Raw genomic sequence first — 19376 nt, 5'->3', positions numbered from 1 at the left:
TAATATATGCTTAGTATGCTGGGATTAAAACCCATGTGAGTGGGCAGTGGCTACATATGCGTGTGTGCACTAGGGTGGAAAAACCACAGAATTTTTCCTGACAGCAAAAGGATAAAAAAAAGAAAAATATTCGTGTTGTGTACACTGGGAATGTACAGACATCGATAGCATTATGAGTTGCAATTCCTTCCCTTGGAGGGCTGTTTTCAAAATAACACAAATAGATAAAAGTGCCTGGTTGTAATGTGGTGCATGGCCACAACTAACTGGGAATGTAACCTGTTTGGCAGAGCACTGCCCACCTTTCTCCTGGTTATCCTTTTTGGTTTGTGTGGAGAGATCTCAAAGCCTTACACACCTGTGGGATTTGGGAATCTTCCTGCCATTGCTGCCATGAGTTCAGCACTGCACTGTATGTGTATTCAGAGTAGGATGGGAGAGAGGAGGAGGTTTATCCTGGGATGGAGACAGCTGCTGTGGATGAAATAAAGAAGGTAAGACCTGAGCAAAGGTCTTGGTCTGATCTTCTCATTTATTGCATAAACCTTTCTTTGTATTTTGGGTTGCTTAGTACACTCAAGGTGAACCATGTGTTAAATATTGTGCTGAATCAGGGCCTTCATTTGCTTAAAATCTTTTTATTTACACTTCATCAGTAGACTTAAATGGTACATTTGCAGTTCACACCACACAGCAGGTCCAGTCTTGTGTGTCTGTGACTCTGGTAATTGCTGGGAGCTGGGAGACCAGATGTGCTTTTCCATTAGTTGTGCTGTGCGCCTTTGCGACACCTGAGGTCAGCTTGATGTGAAGGTACTGAGGCCACAAAGAGCTAAAGTTTGTATGGATTACTTGGCCATATTTAGGGCAAATCTGCTATTCAGTGCCCTCTGGCCTTTAGCCCATGGCAAATAGCTCCCAAACTGTGCTCAGAGTAATTCAGAACATCCTATACAGTCCTTTGATTCCTTGAGTCTTCACAGATCTTCAGTGATCCTGTTTTGTTTTGTTTTTGTTTTTTTTTTTTCCTCAGTACTTGCTATAACTTGTATTGAAATAAAAAAATGAATGCAAAGAGGAGTTGCTCCATCAGACATAGTGTCTATCTCTGAAGAAATTTGGATGCAGAAGAAATAAACTTAAGAATGCACCCCTAAGGTCAGGCTGGATGGGGTCCTAAACAACCTGGTCTGGGGTGTTACCCCTGCTCGTGGCAGGGGTGGTGGAACAGGGTGCTCTTTAAAGTCCCTTCCAGACCAGACCTTTCTGTGGTCCTGTGACCCGAGGGCTTCAGCACCTCTCAGGATTGAGCCATGGGTTTTGTCCAGGAGTCTTTCAGAACTGCTGCTTCCTGTGTTCTTTTTAAAGAGATATGCAAAGTCAAGATGAACAACCAGTTCCTGCATTGCTCTTCTTTCCTAGAGATGGATCAAGCTGATTGTGCTGATCAGGAAATTGTTTGACTGAAGAAAAAAAGCTGTCTCTGACATCTTTTCTATTTTGGGATTTTCAGTTATTTGATTTTTTTTTTTTTTATGGTCAGTAGCTTAGCACAAATTTATTTCCAAACTCATCTGTCTCATGGTGGATTTTTTTCCTTTCTCCAAAAGACATATCTCATTACTATGCAAACAATTAAAATGTAGAAAAAATATGAGAACTAATTACCATGCAAAGCATTCATTTCCCTCTCCTTTCCCCATGCTTGGGTCTCCTTTGCAATTCTTACTGTATCGTTAATTGTTCAATCTATACTTGGATACCTGTACTCCTTTAAAGGTATTTGTCCTTGCAGAGAAATCTTCAGCTGACCTATGTCCTTGGCCAAGCTGCCTATTCAGGGAACAGATGGGAAAAAGGAGGCTAAATTTACCATTTTGTTTGCAGCACAGTATGACTGATTCACAAGATTTTTCTTTTAATGTCTTAGTTGTGGAAATCTGTTGATTTGATATTTAAATTGTTTTCAAGTGGAAGCTTCATTTATGATGTTACCTCAATGTGTGGGCTTGAACAGGTACAGTGTATAGACTGTGTGGCTCTCATTTCCTTCCTTTTCCAATTGTATGAAACACTTTGCTTCAGAAAGCATGAACTTGAACTTAGTCATGTGGAAGAATCCCTGGAATTACTTAACCCACACTGATTTGAGGAACCAGAAGGTGCTGCTTCATGCACCTATGGAATAAGTAGCTCTGTTGCCATGAGGTGATGTATGTTGGGAATTAACACCAGTGATTGTGAATGGAAGACAACTGTGCCATTTCTGATTTCAGCCTTCTGTCAGTTTGCTATCTGTCTGCTAGAGATCATGCACTAGACAGGCTTCGCTAGTGAAAGAGATCCAATAGAAACTCATGGTCCATGGAAATCTGTGGTGTCATCAGGGGGTTACTGTCATGCCTTCGCCATCTCTTCTGGCTCGTTCCTCAGAGTTTTCTGAGAATAGTCTGGAGTAATATATTGTGTATGTAGATTGTGCCATGGTGGTATTTTGCAAGCAGCTGTGATGCTGTTGAGCCTGGGACAGGCAAAATGACTCCTATGATTTTAGAAGGTGAATGAACGTTTATTCAAAAGCACTTCTCTCTTTTGTAGAGAACATTGTGAACACTAATTCCATTGGTCTTAGAGTCAAAACATTTCACCTGATCGGTACGCTGGACTTAGATCAGTGTGGTAGAACATATCTATAAACAATATGAACGGAAAACAAGGTAACAGATTGTTTACATTCCTCTCGGACTTCTTCCCAGGCTTAGCCTGGCAGAAATCTTTCTCTTTTTCTCTTTGACTGAACTGAGAATATCCACACAGCTGGAAGGTAATTTGCTTGCCCTAAGCATAGGAAGGGCTTTTCCCTTACATCAGTTAGACAAGGTTTTAGTCTGTCAGTTCTGAAGTCAGGAACAGAGCTCACATGCTACTGGTGCCTTAATGACAAGGAAAGCAGAGGCTGTGTCACAGAGCTGCTCCTCCTTTGCAGAGGACAGGAATGCTTTCATGTCCCACGTACCTCTTTGCTAGGCAGGCAGGATGCCATCAGCATACTTCACTAGCCTGCTACGACTTGTGCTCCTCCAAGGATGAGCTGGGACAAGATTTTTTCCCAGGAAGCCATTCCTAGTGTCACATACACAGTTTAAAGAGCTACTGAGTAGCTATGGTGCATGTGCAACAACACTAGGTGTGTTGTTTTGCTGCTCCTTCGTTTAAAACACAAGAGATTCCTGCATTTCTTTTCTATCCTGATTTGTAGTTCTTTGGGAAGCATAGCTTTAATAATCTCCAGTGTCTGCTTTTTATCATTGCCCTCTCTTCTGTCCAGATACAAAGCAGATTGGAAAAGTTGAAGACTTATCAGAACAACTCCCAGACAAGTCGATTGGAGGCTGCCTGACTAAATTCTCATAACACACCCTGAAGATGCAGCTCATGCCATCTGCAAGGACAATTTCAGAGAGAGCAGATCTCAGCTGCTGGGTGTGAGAGGCAGGAGTAGGCACTGCCAGCTCAGTAGTTCAGCTTATAGGCTCTTAGCACCTTCCTAAGACTTTTGCACAAATGGAGCAGTGCTGGCACTGCAATGAGGTGATTGCTTTGCCAGTGTTTACCCCATTGGGCCAAAGCAGGATTCAATTAGATAGACCTGAAGAGGAGTAAACCATGTGGATCATACACTTGGGCAGGAAGGCTCTTTGACAGCGATAGCAACGTTCCATCCATGAAAATGTTTGTGCTCTAAAGTTCAGTTAAACTTGCTGTGCAGTGTCTTTGCACTCAGCTCTTCTCAAGCTGCTTTAGCCCACACCAGCATGCTTACCTGGCTAACCGAGGGCATTTGCCTGGTTTGAGTTCCCCAGTGCTGTTGCTACTTTGCTCTCATGCAGTGCCTTTTTTTGTTACCCTTCTTCCCTGTTCTCTGCTTGATGTCCCAGTGTGATCCAGTTCCTGCTGGTGGCTGGGAGCCTGACAGGCTGTGCTGCCAGCTCTGCATCCAAGAGTCACCATGGCTCTTTACTCTCACTCTTCAGAGAGCAACCCTTCCTGTCCGACCGGCTAAAATGTGAGGAAGTGGATTGTTTTCCTCTCTGCTGACTCTTGTAGTTTCACCCAGAGCCTTGCTCATCATTTTACTATTATTGGGAGGTATTTTGTTCTTCTGGTGACTGACGGCAAAAACAAGGGTGATGACAAGAGATCCCAGCAGTCCTTTGCAGGGTAAGGGGTGGAAGGTTGAGCCCCTTCCTGAGGCAGAGGTTACTCTATGAGCCTTCAGAGTTGAACAGACAAGGTTGGCAGGATGAGATTTTACCAACTTCAGACAGATTCCACAATATATGCAAATTTCCTGTATATTTGAAATGTTGCCCTGGCCAACAAGAGCTGGGCAGCCAGGCCTAGCACGGAGAAACACAGCATATGCTTTAAATTAGCAATTGTGCTCCAAAATCAAGTTGCTACATCAGGTTTCATCCGGTGAGTTAGCAGGCATCAGTGCCATGCTCTCAGCAGCATGAAGAAATTAAGATATTACGGGAGTGGTTGGATGCATGAAACACTTTCATTTGTGGGAAGTGGTGACCTGTAACTCACCTTCATGTTGCTTGGCTGCTTGTCTGAGTTCAGCTCCAGCAGAGGTTTCTGAAGGGCTCCACCTCTGCAGGACACTGCAAGTGTCATTGGGAAGCTACTATGGACTTAAAACACTGGTGACAAGATGTGGCTGTACCTCAGGCAGTGGCACATTGACTTTTGAATGGCAGCATCAGAGGTGATACAGCAAGGAGGTGCATGCAAAAAATCCTTTCAAATGTTGAAGCTGAATTTCTGGCGTGCAAATGGCAGTGCTGATTATTCCTTACTGATCTTAGATGCTGTCATGTCAAATCCACTTGCTTAGTGTCACTTCATAGCCACCTCTGGGACACTTCCTGAATTGTTGATAGGATTTAAGTGCAGCACGAGAAATTAAGTAGCAAACTTTAGTCAGTCTTTAGGGTGCAGGCTGGAGACTGTTGAATTGGGGTGGTGTTTGGCAGAGCTCATGGTCAGTACTCCCTGTTGGGGGTACGAAGTATCAAGATCTTTCTATAGAAGCTCTAGGAGAAGAAGGGAGAAGAAAGGGGGGGACGAACCCAAGAACAGACACACTGGTGGAAGGGAGAGTAGAAACCCTAGAGGAAGGCCCAAGACTTGACTTCTTCTCATGGAAAGGAACTGAAGGTCATGATGGCTGATGGGCCAGACTGATTCAACATGAAGAACTGAAAAGATCAGTCTTTAACAGAAAGAGTCGCAGAGGAGCACATGGAGAAGATAATAACCCTTGTTTTTTGTAAACATGCGTATCCTCTGAGTAAGATGGACTTTGGGCTTTGGCCAGTTTCTCTGCTTTCCCACAGGGAGCAAAGATAGCTCCAGAGCAGGGCACATTCCAGCAGGGCTGGGCAGCCAAGTGGACAAAACGTCTCAGAACTCTTGCCCTTGTCTTGTATTGAAGTGGCTGGAGCTGCCCTAGGGAGAGGGAAGTCAGCGGCTGCGTGTAGCTGGCACGCAGAAACATCTGCAAAAGCGCCATCAGCCTCCTTTTCTGCGGGCTCACAGAGGAGGACTGGACCCGTGTTAGACCCTGTGAACAGCTTCTACGGGCATCGAGACAATTTAGCCTCTCGGCTTCCCCACCTCCCTCTGGTTTTTGCGTTGCTCTTTTTAAAGGAGCAATGAGAAGATATTCTGCTGCCACAGCCTCAGTCGCTCCCCGTGCGCGACTGGAACAGCCGCCCACCAAAGGCAGCTCCAGCGTGGAGGATGGGCTGCCCAGTGACTGTTGCTATAACGACAGTGCCTCTGTCTCGTTTCTTTTGAAAAATGAATTGCTGCTGGTGAGATGAAGCGGAGCAGCTTCTCCTCACAGATGAAAGCCCTGCCGACAGCCCCCACACACTCTTGTTTATCTGTTGGGTCTGTCACGGCACGTCCGAGCAGCTCTGCCGAGGATTTCAGGATGGGCTGGTGTGTGTTTGCATGCACAGACTCTGTCCCCCTGCCTCTCCTCCAATTGAAAGTCATTTAAAAAGTCAACCTGCCAAAATCTGACCTTTTCTCACTCTTCAACTGGAGTTTTTTCAAAGGCATATAAAGAATCAAGAGTCCTGCTTCACCCTCTTGTGCTTTGGGGTAGAAAGCTGCAGTGAAATGGAGATTCATCAGCCAAATATTTTTTGTGAACAAAGCTAAAAGCTTATGAAGCTGAAAGGGGGTTCTTTTATTTCAATATTTTCCTTTGATTTTGATATTTTCCTTTAATTTTTATTCTATGTGTCAACAATCTTCTGTTCCTAGACATAAATCTCTCAGCTCCTGCTAATATCTTCACAACACATGCCGTAAAACATGCACAAACTGTGTTCTAAGAAGGAGAGGGAGGGTACTTTAAAAGGTACTATTTTACTTCAGGAATTGTGTTTTTAGAGGGAAGAAGAAGTGCTGGGATTTTAATCTAAGACACTGTGGAATCCTGCTTGTGGCAAACTGTTTGCCAGTGTATGCTCAGTGTAGGATATCCAAACCATTCAAGAGTTAATAATGGTGACTGGGAATGAAATCAAGGTATGAAAAGGAAAGTTTTCATTAAAATCATTTGGTAAGAGTATTTCTGTGTTGTACCTCAAAAAAAGGAGATGCATTTATTGTAATGGCTCCCAACTCCCCCAAAATGCTGGGAATCAAGGGGCTTCCCCACCTGCAAAGGTTGTACCCAGCATGTTGCCTTCAAACAAACCTTTCATGTTAAGTCTCTGTCTACCTACAGTTTTTCGATGAACAAAGAAAATACAAATATTAGTGCCTGTTAACCCCCCAGATACTAAAGTCTCTGAAGGAGAGCAATGTGGAGGTAGAAACTTAGAATAGGTTTAATTTAATTTCTTTTTGCAATGAGGCACAACTTCTGTGTGTTCCATATTTCATAGAGAATAGTTTTCATGTGTAGCTGCTTTTTGTTATAATACATTATAAACATGATTATGAATATTTATATACTGGGTCTGCTTTTACTTTCACTGAAGTCACTGTCTAGTTGTACAGGAGGGACATCCAAGTTCCAGCACATGATGAATCTTTAGGAACTGATATTTTTAGGGCTGGTTATTTGCCACTAGATAGTTTTGATTCTTTTGGTAAACATTCATATACAAATAAGATGATAGATTCAGGATAAAATGGTAAATGTTTTAAAACCTGAAAGTGTGAAACCATGTAAAAGCATATCACTCTTACCAATATTTTTGTAAAGTATTAATTCAAACTTGCAAAACATATGGAGTCTGTTCACTTGTATTCCTCAAGAGATAATCACTCTCACTAGTCCTGGCCTTGTCATTAAGACAAACTTTTTTCCCATCTTTTCCTTATAGAAACTTTACTTCATGATGAGAAGAATGCCACCAGGTCCTGTTCTTACTTTAGCCCAGCATTTGGTCAATATGAACTCGGCCATGACACATTTTGAACATTTCTTCAAATCCTGGTTTTGCCTGTGCACTCCCATTGAGCTTGGTCTTGAGTCCCTCGCTTTTTGGGGAATGTTTTTCTGATGTGGCAATAGCGACTTTGCAGTGTGATGGCTTAGGAGCTGAAATGAGTGATTTCAGCTGTAAATTGTGTGAGTGGCCCATTAGGGGCAATATTTAAATATGCTATTTTAACCCATTATATCAACTGACCGCCTGCACTTGAGGCCAGCTTGTGCTCTTTCTTTCCTTGCCCTGGAGCTGTGCTGCTGTACTTGTGAAGCGGTGCCATTACCACATCTGTACCATCCTTTCCTGTCTCCAGGGTCTGACCCAGGGTTATGTAAAGATCAGTGGAACCAACTCAGCTGTAGGATTCTGCAGCAAGGCGGATACACGACCCAAAAAGCAGCAGGGAGCTGTAAGGCCACACACCGATGTTCAGCTTAACACGGGCTTTAGGGGAGGGAGGCAGCCGAGGTGAGAGCCATATCATAAGCCCCCTTGTGGGGTCTGATTTTGATCCTTCACACCAGTCCTGGACCTCCTTTCCACATGGCTGCTAACTGGCCCAGATTGAGGCAATTACCCCCTCTGGGCAAGCACCTCTTGCTAGCAGAGCTCTGCTGCTGTGGCACAGAGAGATGTGCAGGTGTGGACAGAAGGCGATGCTCTCCTGCGGGGCTCTGTGCTCTGCAGCCTATTATGGTTGCTAAACTTGACTGTGCCAGGCTTTAATCTAGAGAGAGTGGCACAGTGTGCATTTCCACCTGCATCTGTGGAGCTCATGGGGACCAGAGCTGTTGCATTTGGGAGAGGAGTGGGAATGGAGTGGCAGGGACTTGATAGGGAGGCCCAAAACATGCCCACAGCCGTCTTGACGCTCACATTACTGCAGGCTAGTTCCCCATCACAGTCCGCAGCACAGGAAGAGGAACTTCTTGGTGTAAACCACTGGCCGTGCCTGTTCCCTCATCTCCAGAATCTGGGGAGGGGAGAGACTCAGGGTATGGACAACTGCTACAGAGCTGCATAGGCATAAATTCACAGAATTTAGGAAGAGTTGGAAGGGACCTTAAAAATCATCTAATTCCAACCCCCTTGCCATGGGCAGGGACACCTTCCACTAGACCAGGTTGCTCAGAGCCCCATCCAGCCTGGCCTTGAACTCTTCCAGGGATGGGACATCCACAGCTTCTCTGGGCAACCTGTACCAACACCTCACCATCCTCACAGGGAAGAATTTCATACTAATATCTAATCTAAACCCACCCTCTGTCAGTTTGAATCCATTATGCCTTGTCCTATCACTTGTAGGAAGTCCTTCTCCAGCTCTCTCGTGGGCCCTTTGGGTGCTGGAAGGTGCTGTAAAGGTCTACCCAGAACTTTCTCATCCCCAAGATGAACACCCACAACTCTCCAAATTCAGGATTTTAAAACCAAACACCAGAGAAGGAGAGCAGCCATGGGGCAGAGGCTGTGGTTACAGAGCAGCTGTATGTGGCACCACAGAAGCCACAAGGTGGAGGAATTTCTGCCTGTGGGAGGCTCGGCACACGCTGCCTTTGTGCAAGGTGGAACAGGCAGCAAAGTCTCGGTCACTTATGCCAACAGTGACCCACTGGGGACTCTTATTCACATTTTCAATTATTTTCCCACATTAAAAAGCTGTTCTGCTCCAGTGCAAATCAAGGAGTTGATGGTCTGCTTAGACTCGTAGCCTTGCCCTTCTGCTTGGTTGTCTGCAGAAGAGCAGCCTCACAGTGGCCAGGAGTCCCATGCATGCTCAGCTGTGCTGCAGCAATGCCTGTGCTGGCCACATCCCTCTGCACGGTGTGCTGAAAGAGGCCTGAGGGGCAGGAGAAGGGCACAGCCTTCCCAGAACCACTCCCTCCAAAACCTAGGCAAGATATGGATTTGCTTGCCTTTCTTACACACGGGATGAAAGGGGAACCAGCCCTCTGGGATGGGAGAAATAAATGGGATCTGGATTATGAGAAGAAAGAAGGTTAAGGACCTCTAGGTTAGGGAAGGGGTGGGAGTTGCATATCGCCGACTTTCCTACCAGTAAGAATACTTTAAAAACTGATAAAATCTTTCAGTATTTTGTCTTCCATTGTTCTAGTATCAAGGATGCAAGTGTGTCCTGAAGGCGTTTGCTAGAGCTGTGACCTCTCTGCTTCCTCCCCTCCCCACTATTGTTCCTGGCCTTAGCTGAAGAGAGATGCTTTTTTTAGCCTCCTACATAAGTAAAGGACTCCACTTGGGTGTGAGTGGGGAGGACTGCTGCTTGCTACAGTTCTCTGCTATGCTTCTGTAACCTGACTTAAAGCTGATGTTAATACATTCTTTTCTATAAAATTATTATATTCCAATATATTTGCTTTTCTGTAGACTTGTCTTGCTATTATTTCTGTTTGCTATTTATGGTTTATGTTAGCTCTTAGCACATAGCTGGTTTCCTTTTTTAAATTATTTGACTGAGTTAATATTATGCAAAGCGCCTTCTAGATTCTAGGGTGTATGTATTTTTTTTTTCTCCCTTAAAAGTGATTCTCAATGTGTTAGCCAAGAACATAGGGCTAATCAAATGAGACTATGTAATTTTTTTTTGTCAACAACACATTTCAATGTAAGTAGTCAATCAGTTATATTGCAGTTATTTTTTTAGAAGCTTCTAGAAACTTCCAACGAAAAAAAATCAGAGTGATTAGTAAATTTTAGTGATTCCTTTTTTCTCTTTTTTTTGTTCCATTTTCAGACTTCTCACTGTGTTAGGCACACTGTTTAAATCTCATCCCTGTACTAGGCACTCAAATGTTGAATTAGTCAACTTGCTCCCTAAATTTCTTGGAAGTTAGCATAGGCTCAGCTTGGAAAGCACAGACATATTTTACAGTTCTGCTTTCCCAGTCAAGGGAAGGTTTGGTTTGGGACAGGGGGAAGTGTTTGGTTGTCAGGGGGCTTTTAGACTGTGTTTTCAAATTGATCAAGGTGTAAGAATGAAATCAGAGAAACTTCCTAATAAGTTTTAAAACTGGCTTGATGAGGAGTATCTTGTCACAGTGCCCATGAGCACTTCTTTTGCATCTGCAAATGGTTAATTTTTTTTCTTTCCTCTTGTTTTCTTTAAGCTTCAAGAGACAGTCAAAAGGAAGTTGGAAGGCGCACGTTCACCTCTCAATGGGGAACAGCAGAATGGAGTTTGTGACGGGAACTTTTCTCCAACCAGCAAGCGGACACGCAAGGATGTGCCGGGCATTGAGGCAATCAACAGCTTGCCCATTAATTTGCCTTTGCCTGCTGTTTCTCCTCTCCACCAGCTTGACATGAAAGCTCCTCTGCTCCTGCAGAACAGTGGAACTCACAGGAGTGGTCTGGAAGACTTGGGTGAAAATGGTGGGCTTTCTGAGATAAAGCTCCCTGTTAATGGCTGCAACGAGCTGGATGATAGTTTTAACATCCTGCACAACAAGGAACTAAAGCAAGAGCCTCTGGATGACTCTAACTGCATAGACACTTCTGAAACATCTCTTTCAAATCAGAACAAGCTCTTCTCAGACATTAACCTAAACGATCAGGAGTGGCAGGAGCTCATAGATGAGCTGGCAAACACCGTCCCGGAAGACGATATACAGGATTTGTTTAATGAAGACTTTGAAGAGAAGAAGGAGCCCGAATTTCCCAAGCCTGCCACAGAGACTCAGGAGAGTGCGAGCGTAAAAAGCGATCCATCCCATTCTCCATTTGCTCATGTCCCATTAGGGTCTCCCCAGGTCAGACCGTCTTCTTCTGGCCCTCCATTTTCCAACATCTCCTCAGGCTCCAGCATTGCTTCTGCATCCAGTGCCCCACTGGCCCCAGTCCCTGCTGGATCACCAGCAAACTGTGTTGTCCAGTCCCCTCAGACTCCCAGCCAGGCCCACACTCCCGGACAGACGCAGGTGAGATCTGGAAATGGCTTCCTGATGAACCCAGCATCGGGGCCTGGGCCAGTGACCCTGCCCAGCGCTGACCTGTCCCCAGCTGAGCAGCTCAAGCAGATGGCAGCCCAGCAGCAGCAAAGAGCCAAGCTCATGCAGCAGAAGCAGCAACAGCATCCAAATCAGCCCTCAAGCTGGTCACCGGTGGGGCCTCCATCTAGTCCCTATGGAGGACCCTTCAGCGCAGACAAACCAAATAGTCCAATGATGTATTCTCAAGCCTTTAACAACCAAAACCCTGTAGTGCCTCCTATGGCAAACAATCCCCAGAAGACCACAATTAATAACTACCTCCCTCAAAATCACATGAACATGATCGGTCAGCAGCCAAATAATTTGGTCACAAACTCCTTGGGCAAACAGCCCAATGTGCTTTCTTATGGCAACACTAAACCTCTGACCCATTTCAATACTGAGCTGAGTCAGATGATGAGCCCAGCAATGGCAAATCCCGGGAAGAACACCATGATGCCGTACATCCAGCAGCAGCAGCAGCCCCAGCAGACGCAGATGCCAGCTCAAGTGGCACACCTGAGCGAGGAGCAGAAACGCATGCTCATCATGAAGCAGAAAGGAATGATAAATCAGCCCATGGCGTATGCAGCGCTCCCTGCCCTTGGTCAGGTAAGTGTGAGTGCACAACACGTGGGCAACGAGAGGCTTTGTACAAGAGGCCTCTTGTATCGGCCAACAAGAGACAACACCTCTTTGTCCAGTCTCCTCCATTTGCTCCGTCCTTCCCCTTGAAAGCATGGAATGTCTTTGCAGATGCTTCTTGGATTTTTCACATGGTATTGGAGCCTGATTATCTTAAGAAACGACTGAAATTATGTTGCATTATACTTTAGATCTGTTCTTAATTCACTGCTCTTTCCCTGTGCCTCTTCTGATGAGTGCTTAAGGGCCATTCTGGGAAATTTTGGGTCAGAAGTCACTCTTCCTTGGAGGGTTTATTTGCTTTTTTTTTTCATAACGCAAGACTTGGTGGTTGTGGATCCCAAACCACTGCATGGCTTAATTTCCAGAGTGTAGTTAGCATTGCACCAAAAAGATGGAGCAGTTGGTCCCTTCTTCTTGGGGTAGAGATCAAGCCAGCTTTTTACAGCATCTTTGGCTTTTTTGGCTCTGGGAGCAAAGGAAGAACATTTTGGGTGCCAATTGCCTTTGGTTTTGACTGGAAAAAGTAAGAACAACGGGATGCTTTAAGTGGTGCTTGGACGATGATGATGAGATGTGGCGGTTTATTCTGGGACTTTCAAGCAGTCTTTAGCAACCCCAAGTGTTTTGTCTTTCAGAAAGAGGCTAAAGCCATGTTGGCTTAGCGTCACTGGCATCGCTGCCTCACGTGTATTCATGCTAAGCTCCGGTGCAGCAGTTGCCAGGCTTGGGGAATACTTTGTAGTGAGTTAATAACCGGTTGGAATAGCGGTGACATCAATGCCCTATCACCCCCTGGGTCAGCAGGGTATTCTTAGCTGTGCAGCCCCTGGAAAGATCTCCCCGCTGGTGTCATGGGAAGGTTCAAGAACAAATTTTCTGAATGTCGTACTGAGAGTTTAAAAATGGATTAAAGTTAATAATCAATTCCCAAAGTAAGTGATGCCTTCACAGAAGTTATGTGCCACTGAAACACATCAAGAAGTCTGATATACACCTATGGTGTGTAATACACTAATAGAATTGTTGGTTGATCATTTTAGCACAACAGCTTTTCACCAAATTAGCTGTTTGCACACCACCTACAAGGAATACTTCATTCTGAGCATGGTTTAACTGTGACTCACACTGTAATGCATGTAGAAATACAGCAAATTTTGTCATTCCTTCAGCTTATGGAGTTTGGAGATCAACCAGTAAGGAGAAGTAGGAGCTTTATCAGGTCAGACCACATCACATATTATTTAAAATTAATTGCAAAGCAAAAAGAAATGTTCATCTGCCTCCTGGTTTTGGTTCAGGATGTATGGTGACAGCACAAAGGTTCATATTTTTATATTATTTCTGCTTGCCTATTTTATTAGACATAGGTGATCTAAAGCCTCTTCGTTTGGGGAAGGTTTATCTAGAGAAATACTGGAGTAATGATATAGAACTCAGACTGTAATTGTGGCTACAGATATATCAGTTTGTAACTAAGAGGCAGAGGATGCCTGGTCATGCTGCCTAATGCTTTGTCGTTTCTTGCTTTTGCTTTTGTTAAATCTGCTGAACTCAAAGACCCATCAAGCAGCTGAGAGGATGAACTGCCTGTGTGAAAGAGTTAATGCCATCTCCTCCATTTCATAAGTCAAGAAATTAATGTTAATAGCTCTCTGCAATTTCACAATATGAATGGGTAGCCAAGGTTTCATACATTTCATATATCTAATCTCATTCAGTTCCTCTTTTTTTCTCTTTCTAATGTAGGAAAAACTAGATATTTGGATAGAATTAGACATTCTTCCATAAACAAGTCCAGATATTAAGTCATTTCTGTGACATACAAAGAAGAAACTTAAGGCAGAGCCATACTTTGTTATACATTATGTGCAATTCACATTTATTGATCCATCCAGGATGAGGGACTTCTTGCTTTTGTGTAGACATCAAAAGGTCCCTTTACTACTTGTGGAACCCACTTGCCTACACTGAAGGGATTTATTTTGGTGAGAAAGGTTGAAGTAATAAGTTTCTAACTGTAATGTGTTTCTTCTTTCTTTGTCTCCTGCTCCCCTGAAAAGCATTTTCCTGTGAAAAATTAGAAAGCTTATTACTGTGAAATGTGCTTGATGGAACTTACTGTTTTTGCAAAAGGGGTAAAAATGTTGATACTGTTAAGATAAGTTAAAGTTAAGTTAAACACAGACTGATGCAGACTATCTGATTCTACAACTTACTACATGCTGATAGTCACAGATGAAAAATAAGAATATTGCACTCTTCAGTTTGAAATACATTTCTGAATGTAAAGTGAATGTATCTTTCTGTCAGTTCATAGGTTTTACTTTCATTGTAGTTTTGGGGTTTGATAGAGATTTGCAAAAGTGTATGTTTGTGTTGAATAATCACGATGATTTAACAAATTATATTTAAGGAGAAAAAGAATCTACCTGTTGCACCTAACAGTTAGCAGTGACCATATACTTCTCTCAAGTTACTCTTACAAGGGCATATTCAAGAACCAAAAGCTGATTAGAGACCATCTGACATGTACATAAAGTGCCTTGGCTTATTTTCTGTGTACTGCTGTGAAATTTAGGTATGGCTCAGTTCTGTGCATGTGTACACACACTAATTAAAACCCATTTGTGTCTGAGGTATTTCTGTCGTAGCGAGCAGCATTCTTACATGAACACATTGCTTCAGTTGTTGAGTTTATTTTAGTGAGCTACACCATTGTTTTCAGTCCAGCTGGGGCTTAGCAAATGCTCTGTGGAGGTCAGCTGCCCATGACTCTGATTCATGTGTCAGTGCTCTGGGCTTGTGTCCTGGGCACGCTGAGCATCACTGCCTACTCTTGTGAAGAGAAGAAGTCTTTTCCTCTCAGTATTTGTGTGAGCAGTTGGACAGGCAGAGTGCTAAATCAGCAGCCTAGCTAGCACAACTAGTATCCAACAGAAGCAGCACTTCTCTGAAGGACCTCTGCACTGTGGGTTTTTAGATTCTTCTTGTCAGATGTGTTAGTCCTTTGCTTTGCTGTGGAGATTCTGGACTGATACTGGCACTGTAGCCCTCAGCACACTCTTGCTGAAACGACCCATGTGCCCTGAATCATTAAGTCCTATATCTTATTTTATACCTTGTTTCTCTTCACAGGAGCACTGGTTGGGGTGTTTTTACTCAGAGCAGATACTGGTTTGGATTTTTGAGTCAGGGATTTTTCCAGAGGTGGCCTGAAGGTAATTTTGATGGAATTTTTTTTCTGGAACTGAGTGTTAAAACCATAGGCAGATCCTGACCCATCTATATCCAGCAAAACTCATGGTGGATCCTGACTCGTCTACCTTATCAAGACTCTTTCCTGCTAATTTTAGCTCATACTTGACTGTTCTCCACTTGGTCAGACTCACACTTTAGAATTCCCTGCTCTCTACCTTGCTCTATGTACTCTGATCTGCCCTAAACCCAATTGTTAGTTTGTGACTGTGTGGCAGGTGTTGACCTTTTTTGCTCTTGCTTTTTCTGTGTGTTCTTCCATTCTTGCTTAGCTGGGGTTCATAGGCTAATCCAGCACGTAGATTTTCACAGGGCTGGTAACTTGCTTGGCATTTCAGGGGTAGAGGTCCTCTTCTCTTCTGGTTCTCACGTCATAATAAAAGAAATCAGTTCCCCACCAAGATGCAACAGTGGCTTTGTTTAGATTTTTTTATAGGATTTTAGAAATAAAAGGAAGAAAACCTGAACCACCTCTTTCTCAAAAATTACACTGTTGTTTAAACTAAAATGTTCCATTAAGTTTTTGAGATGTATGCAAGGTTTTATGGGAGACAATTTTTCTCTTGTTTCTCAACCCAAAATTTCAAACTGAGGAAAAGTAAAACCATTTGCTTTGGGAAATTTAGGAATAATTAATTGTGCTTTTTCTTGGTTCCAGCTGTTCTATATGAATGCATAATGGTAAGAAAAAGAAAAGCAGCCCTAAGGAATAACTGCTGAATAGCTGGGGCAAAATTTGATGTTTGGAGCCAAGTGTGTGAGGGAAAGTAATGAGAGGTCAAAACAAAACCGAATTCTCCAAGGGTGTAAGAAAAGTAAAACTAGACTGCAGCTATTTGCCTGCATGGGACTGTCAGAATGCTGCAATTATTTCCTAATGAAACCACTAGTTATTTTGTTTAAAATTGTAGGGATGTGAATGAAGGAGAGAAATGACACCATCCTGCAAGCATATATTAATATTTAATTATCTGTCCTTTGTTTTAATCTTATACATTCAAGCGGCGTCATCTGCTCAGTCTGGTTTTGCATGCCAAAGGTAAAGGGAGACCTGTGTCCTGAGAGCATTTCCAAAACATAATCATCATTTGTCCTTTAGAAGTGAAAGGGTGTGTTTCTCTTCGAAATGGCAAAGGCGATTTTACACTTTGTTGAAGGTTGTCTTTGAGCTAGTAAGACAAAGAGATTGTTGATGTTCTGGAATTTGGCCTTTTTCAAAAGCCTACCTGGAAGTAAAGAAGAAAGATTTGTATTCACTGCATGAAACTGTGACAGAGAAACAATTGTCTTACCAGATTTTAGGGGACACAGGCTGGAATGGAAATAATGAAGGAGATAGTGAGGATCACTTGCTGAGCAGCCTATTGAGCTATAGTGAATGCCTGTCTGTGCTATGTTTGACTTGTAGACACTGCTTTCCACAAAAGCTTTGACTTGGAGTTTAGATGCTGTGCCTGCCTTTTACAAAACTCCCTGGAAATCAGTCTTGGGTAGACTTTTAAGGACAGATGGGTTAACAAAACATGCTCAGATGGATTCTGACCGTCTTACCAGGCAATTTGGGAACATAGCCTAGCCTTCTTACCATGCATGCTGTCATCTGCACATTGTGTTGTAAAGAAGGCCATGTTAGCATAAATCACTAGAAACAAACATTGGATAGCATTTTGGCTGAGATCTCCGTGGCATAATCCTCAAAACCAATTTTGTTGGTGATTCCTCATTTTGTGACCTGTGGGCGTGTACTTATTAATGTAACACAAACTTTGTTAGTTTCATTTTTGGTAATGTTTTTTCTTCAATATCAAGTTTTTTTCCCAAGCCTAGACCTTGCCAAATCAAAGTATAAGAGCACTGCTCCCATGCCTCAGCTAAAGCACTCATCCTGTTTTAAGGAAATGGGATCAGACTGCCCAGGCAAGTGGTTGATTCACCACCCTTGGGGGTATTTCAAAACATGCACATGCGTGGCCCTAAGAGCAGAGTTGGGTTAAAGGCTGAACTCAGTGATCTTAGAGGTCTTTTCCAGACTAAATAACCCTATGATTCTTTGAAATTCTTTGGTGAAACCTACTCTCCTGAAACCATGCTGACCAGTATTCACTGTTAAATCCTCCAAGTTGTTGCTGGTAGAGAGCTGAAAGCAGTTGTTCCATTGCTTTGCTAGAGAGTGTGTCAGAAAAACTGGTCTCTTCCACTTTATAAAACACAGTTGTAGTGGTAACTCTTTGATTCATAGAAACTTCTCCATTTGTTTAAGAGTTATAAAAATACATTGTTGTGTGATTTTCTTCTTGTCAAGTTTCTTGAAGACTTATAGTGTGTATTATTCACATTTGTAAAGAAAATGTCCTATGTTATTTTTAGAAGCAGATATTTTGTATTACTGACTGCATGAAGTAAAGTGTATATTAAATGTCCTCTATTTTACTTCTTTTCTTTACACTTTTCCTTCCAACATGATCTAGATTGCTATGTAAAGAACAGTTTGTCCTGTTATTTAGCAAGGTCCAATAGTTTAATGATTTAATGTGTGCCAATCAACTCCTCTTCAGTTTTATTCATTACAACTGCAGTTGTGAAGCACTATGGCCTTGAAATGTCTATAGCCAATAGCAGCATATTTTTGCATAGAGTGCTACCCTTTCCTGGGTGGGTTTTTTGTGCCATTTCTTCGTGAAAGTGCAAGTTAGCATCATCAGTTTTAGTTTTCCAATCTCATGACCCATTCTACCTGCTTTCAGCAATGCCAGCCATAACAAACTTCTTATTGTCCACGGGCCTTTGTAACTCTCTGTGTTTATTGCAAACCAATAAACCGTCCTGTTTTCATGTAGACAGTGAGTTCAGGTCATAAGTTAGATTTTGTTACTTTCCATTTTTATTTTGAGAAAAGGCTTATTCCGAAGATGAAGAGTAAGGTTCCTATCCTTGAGAGTACTTTGTCTATTTAGCCTTTAGTACCTCCCTACTGGTTGCCAGAACTCGCTCTGTCTGAGCATTTTGGTTTGACTTGCTCTGATTCCTTTTTCTTGCAATACCCAGCCATGATCCAGATTGAATCATAGCTTGCACTTAGATAATATTTGAGTTTTAGATTTGTCCTTGTGTAAATTTTGTAAGTCCGTATGTGTCCTTATCTTTACCTTTTACCTTTTCCTGGAGTGTAGACACTTAGAATTCTTCTTGCCCCTGTATTTATTCATTTCCCTTCTACAAATCCTAGGTTTGCCAATTTGCTTCTCAGCATCTCAAAAACATTAATCAGACCTTAATTTTGCAGGAATGTATAGTCCTGTGTTTAAATTCATAAATATAGAACTCTGAATGCCTAAAACAAAAGTCAAGCCTCACAATGCTGCTAGTTGGAAATATTCAGAAATTCTAAAATTGCTTTAAAATCATGAGCTCATAAAATTAATACATATTAGGGATAAGGTAGTAGTTACCTTCCTGTTTTCTGAACTCCTAGGATTCTTGATTTCCAGCTGTTCTGTATCCATTTGGGACAGGAGTTTGCTTTTTAGAGTAAATCTTTGATTCTTCCTTCCACTTTTGGCTTTAGAATAGTAAAGTGAAGGGAAAACATCTGAAATTATGAATCCTCTAATGATAAGATAAATGTAATGCTGGGAATTTTCCATGCCCCCATTTCAATCCAACCTGTTCTTTTACCCAGCTGTACCCTAAGGTTCTGGTGCAACTCCAGACCTCTTTCTTGGGAGCTCCCCTTTGGTTGTTGTGTTTGTATTTCTATGGTGTCACATAGTCCTTTTAGAAAATGCACATCACAAAAGGAAATGACATTGCTTCCAAGTTACAGCCCATGCTGAATACACAGGTGAAGTAATTACTCAACGTGTACCAAATTTCCTTCATCATCAGCCACAAGCAAGAAGGCTGCGAGTGCAGCGGGATTACGGGGCCTTGTCGTTTGCAGCAATGATAAAATCAGCAGCAGGTC

At 42.8% G+C, this 19376-nt stretch overlaps 1 protein-coding gene across 1 annotated transcript in view; it reads left to right on the top strand.

Moving 5' to 3' along the window:
* Window positions 1–19376, top strand: part of MAML3 (mastermind like transcriptional coactivator 3) — a 241198-nt gene that overhangs the window by 143899 nt on the left and 77923 nt on the right. Inside the window, exon 2 of the mRNA XM_053976481.1 lies at window positions 10649–12121. Within this exon, the coding sequence (XP_053832456.1) occupies window positions 10649–12121 (1473 nt within the window). The remainder of the gene's footprint in view (window positions 1–10648; window positions 12122–19376) is intronic.

The sequence above is a fragment of the Vidua macroura genome, chromosome 4 (genome assembly GCF_024509145.1).
Source record: "Vidua macroura isolate BioBank_ID:100142 chromosome 4, ASM2450914v1, whole genome shotgun sequence".
NCBI lineage: Eukaryota > Metazoa > Chordata > Aves > Passeriformes > Viduidae > Vidua > Vidua macroura.
Note: the sequence above shows the minus strand (reverse complement) of the source record. Positions and strands in the feature narration are given on the sequence as shown.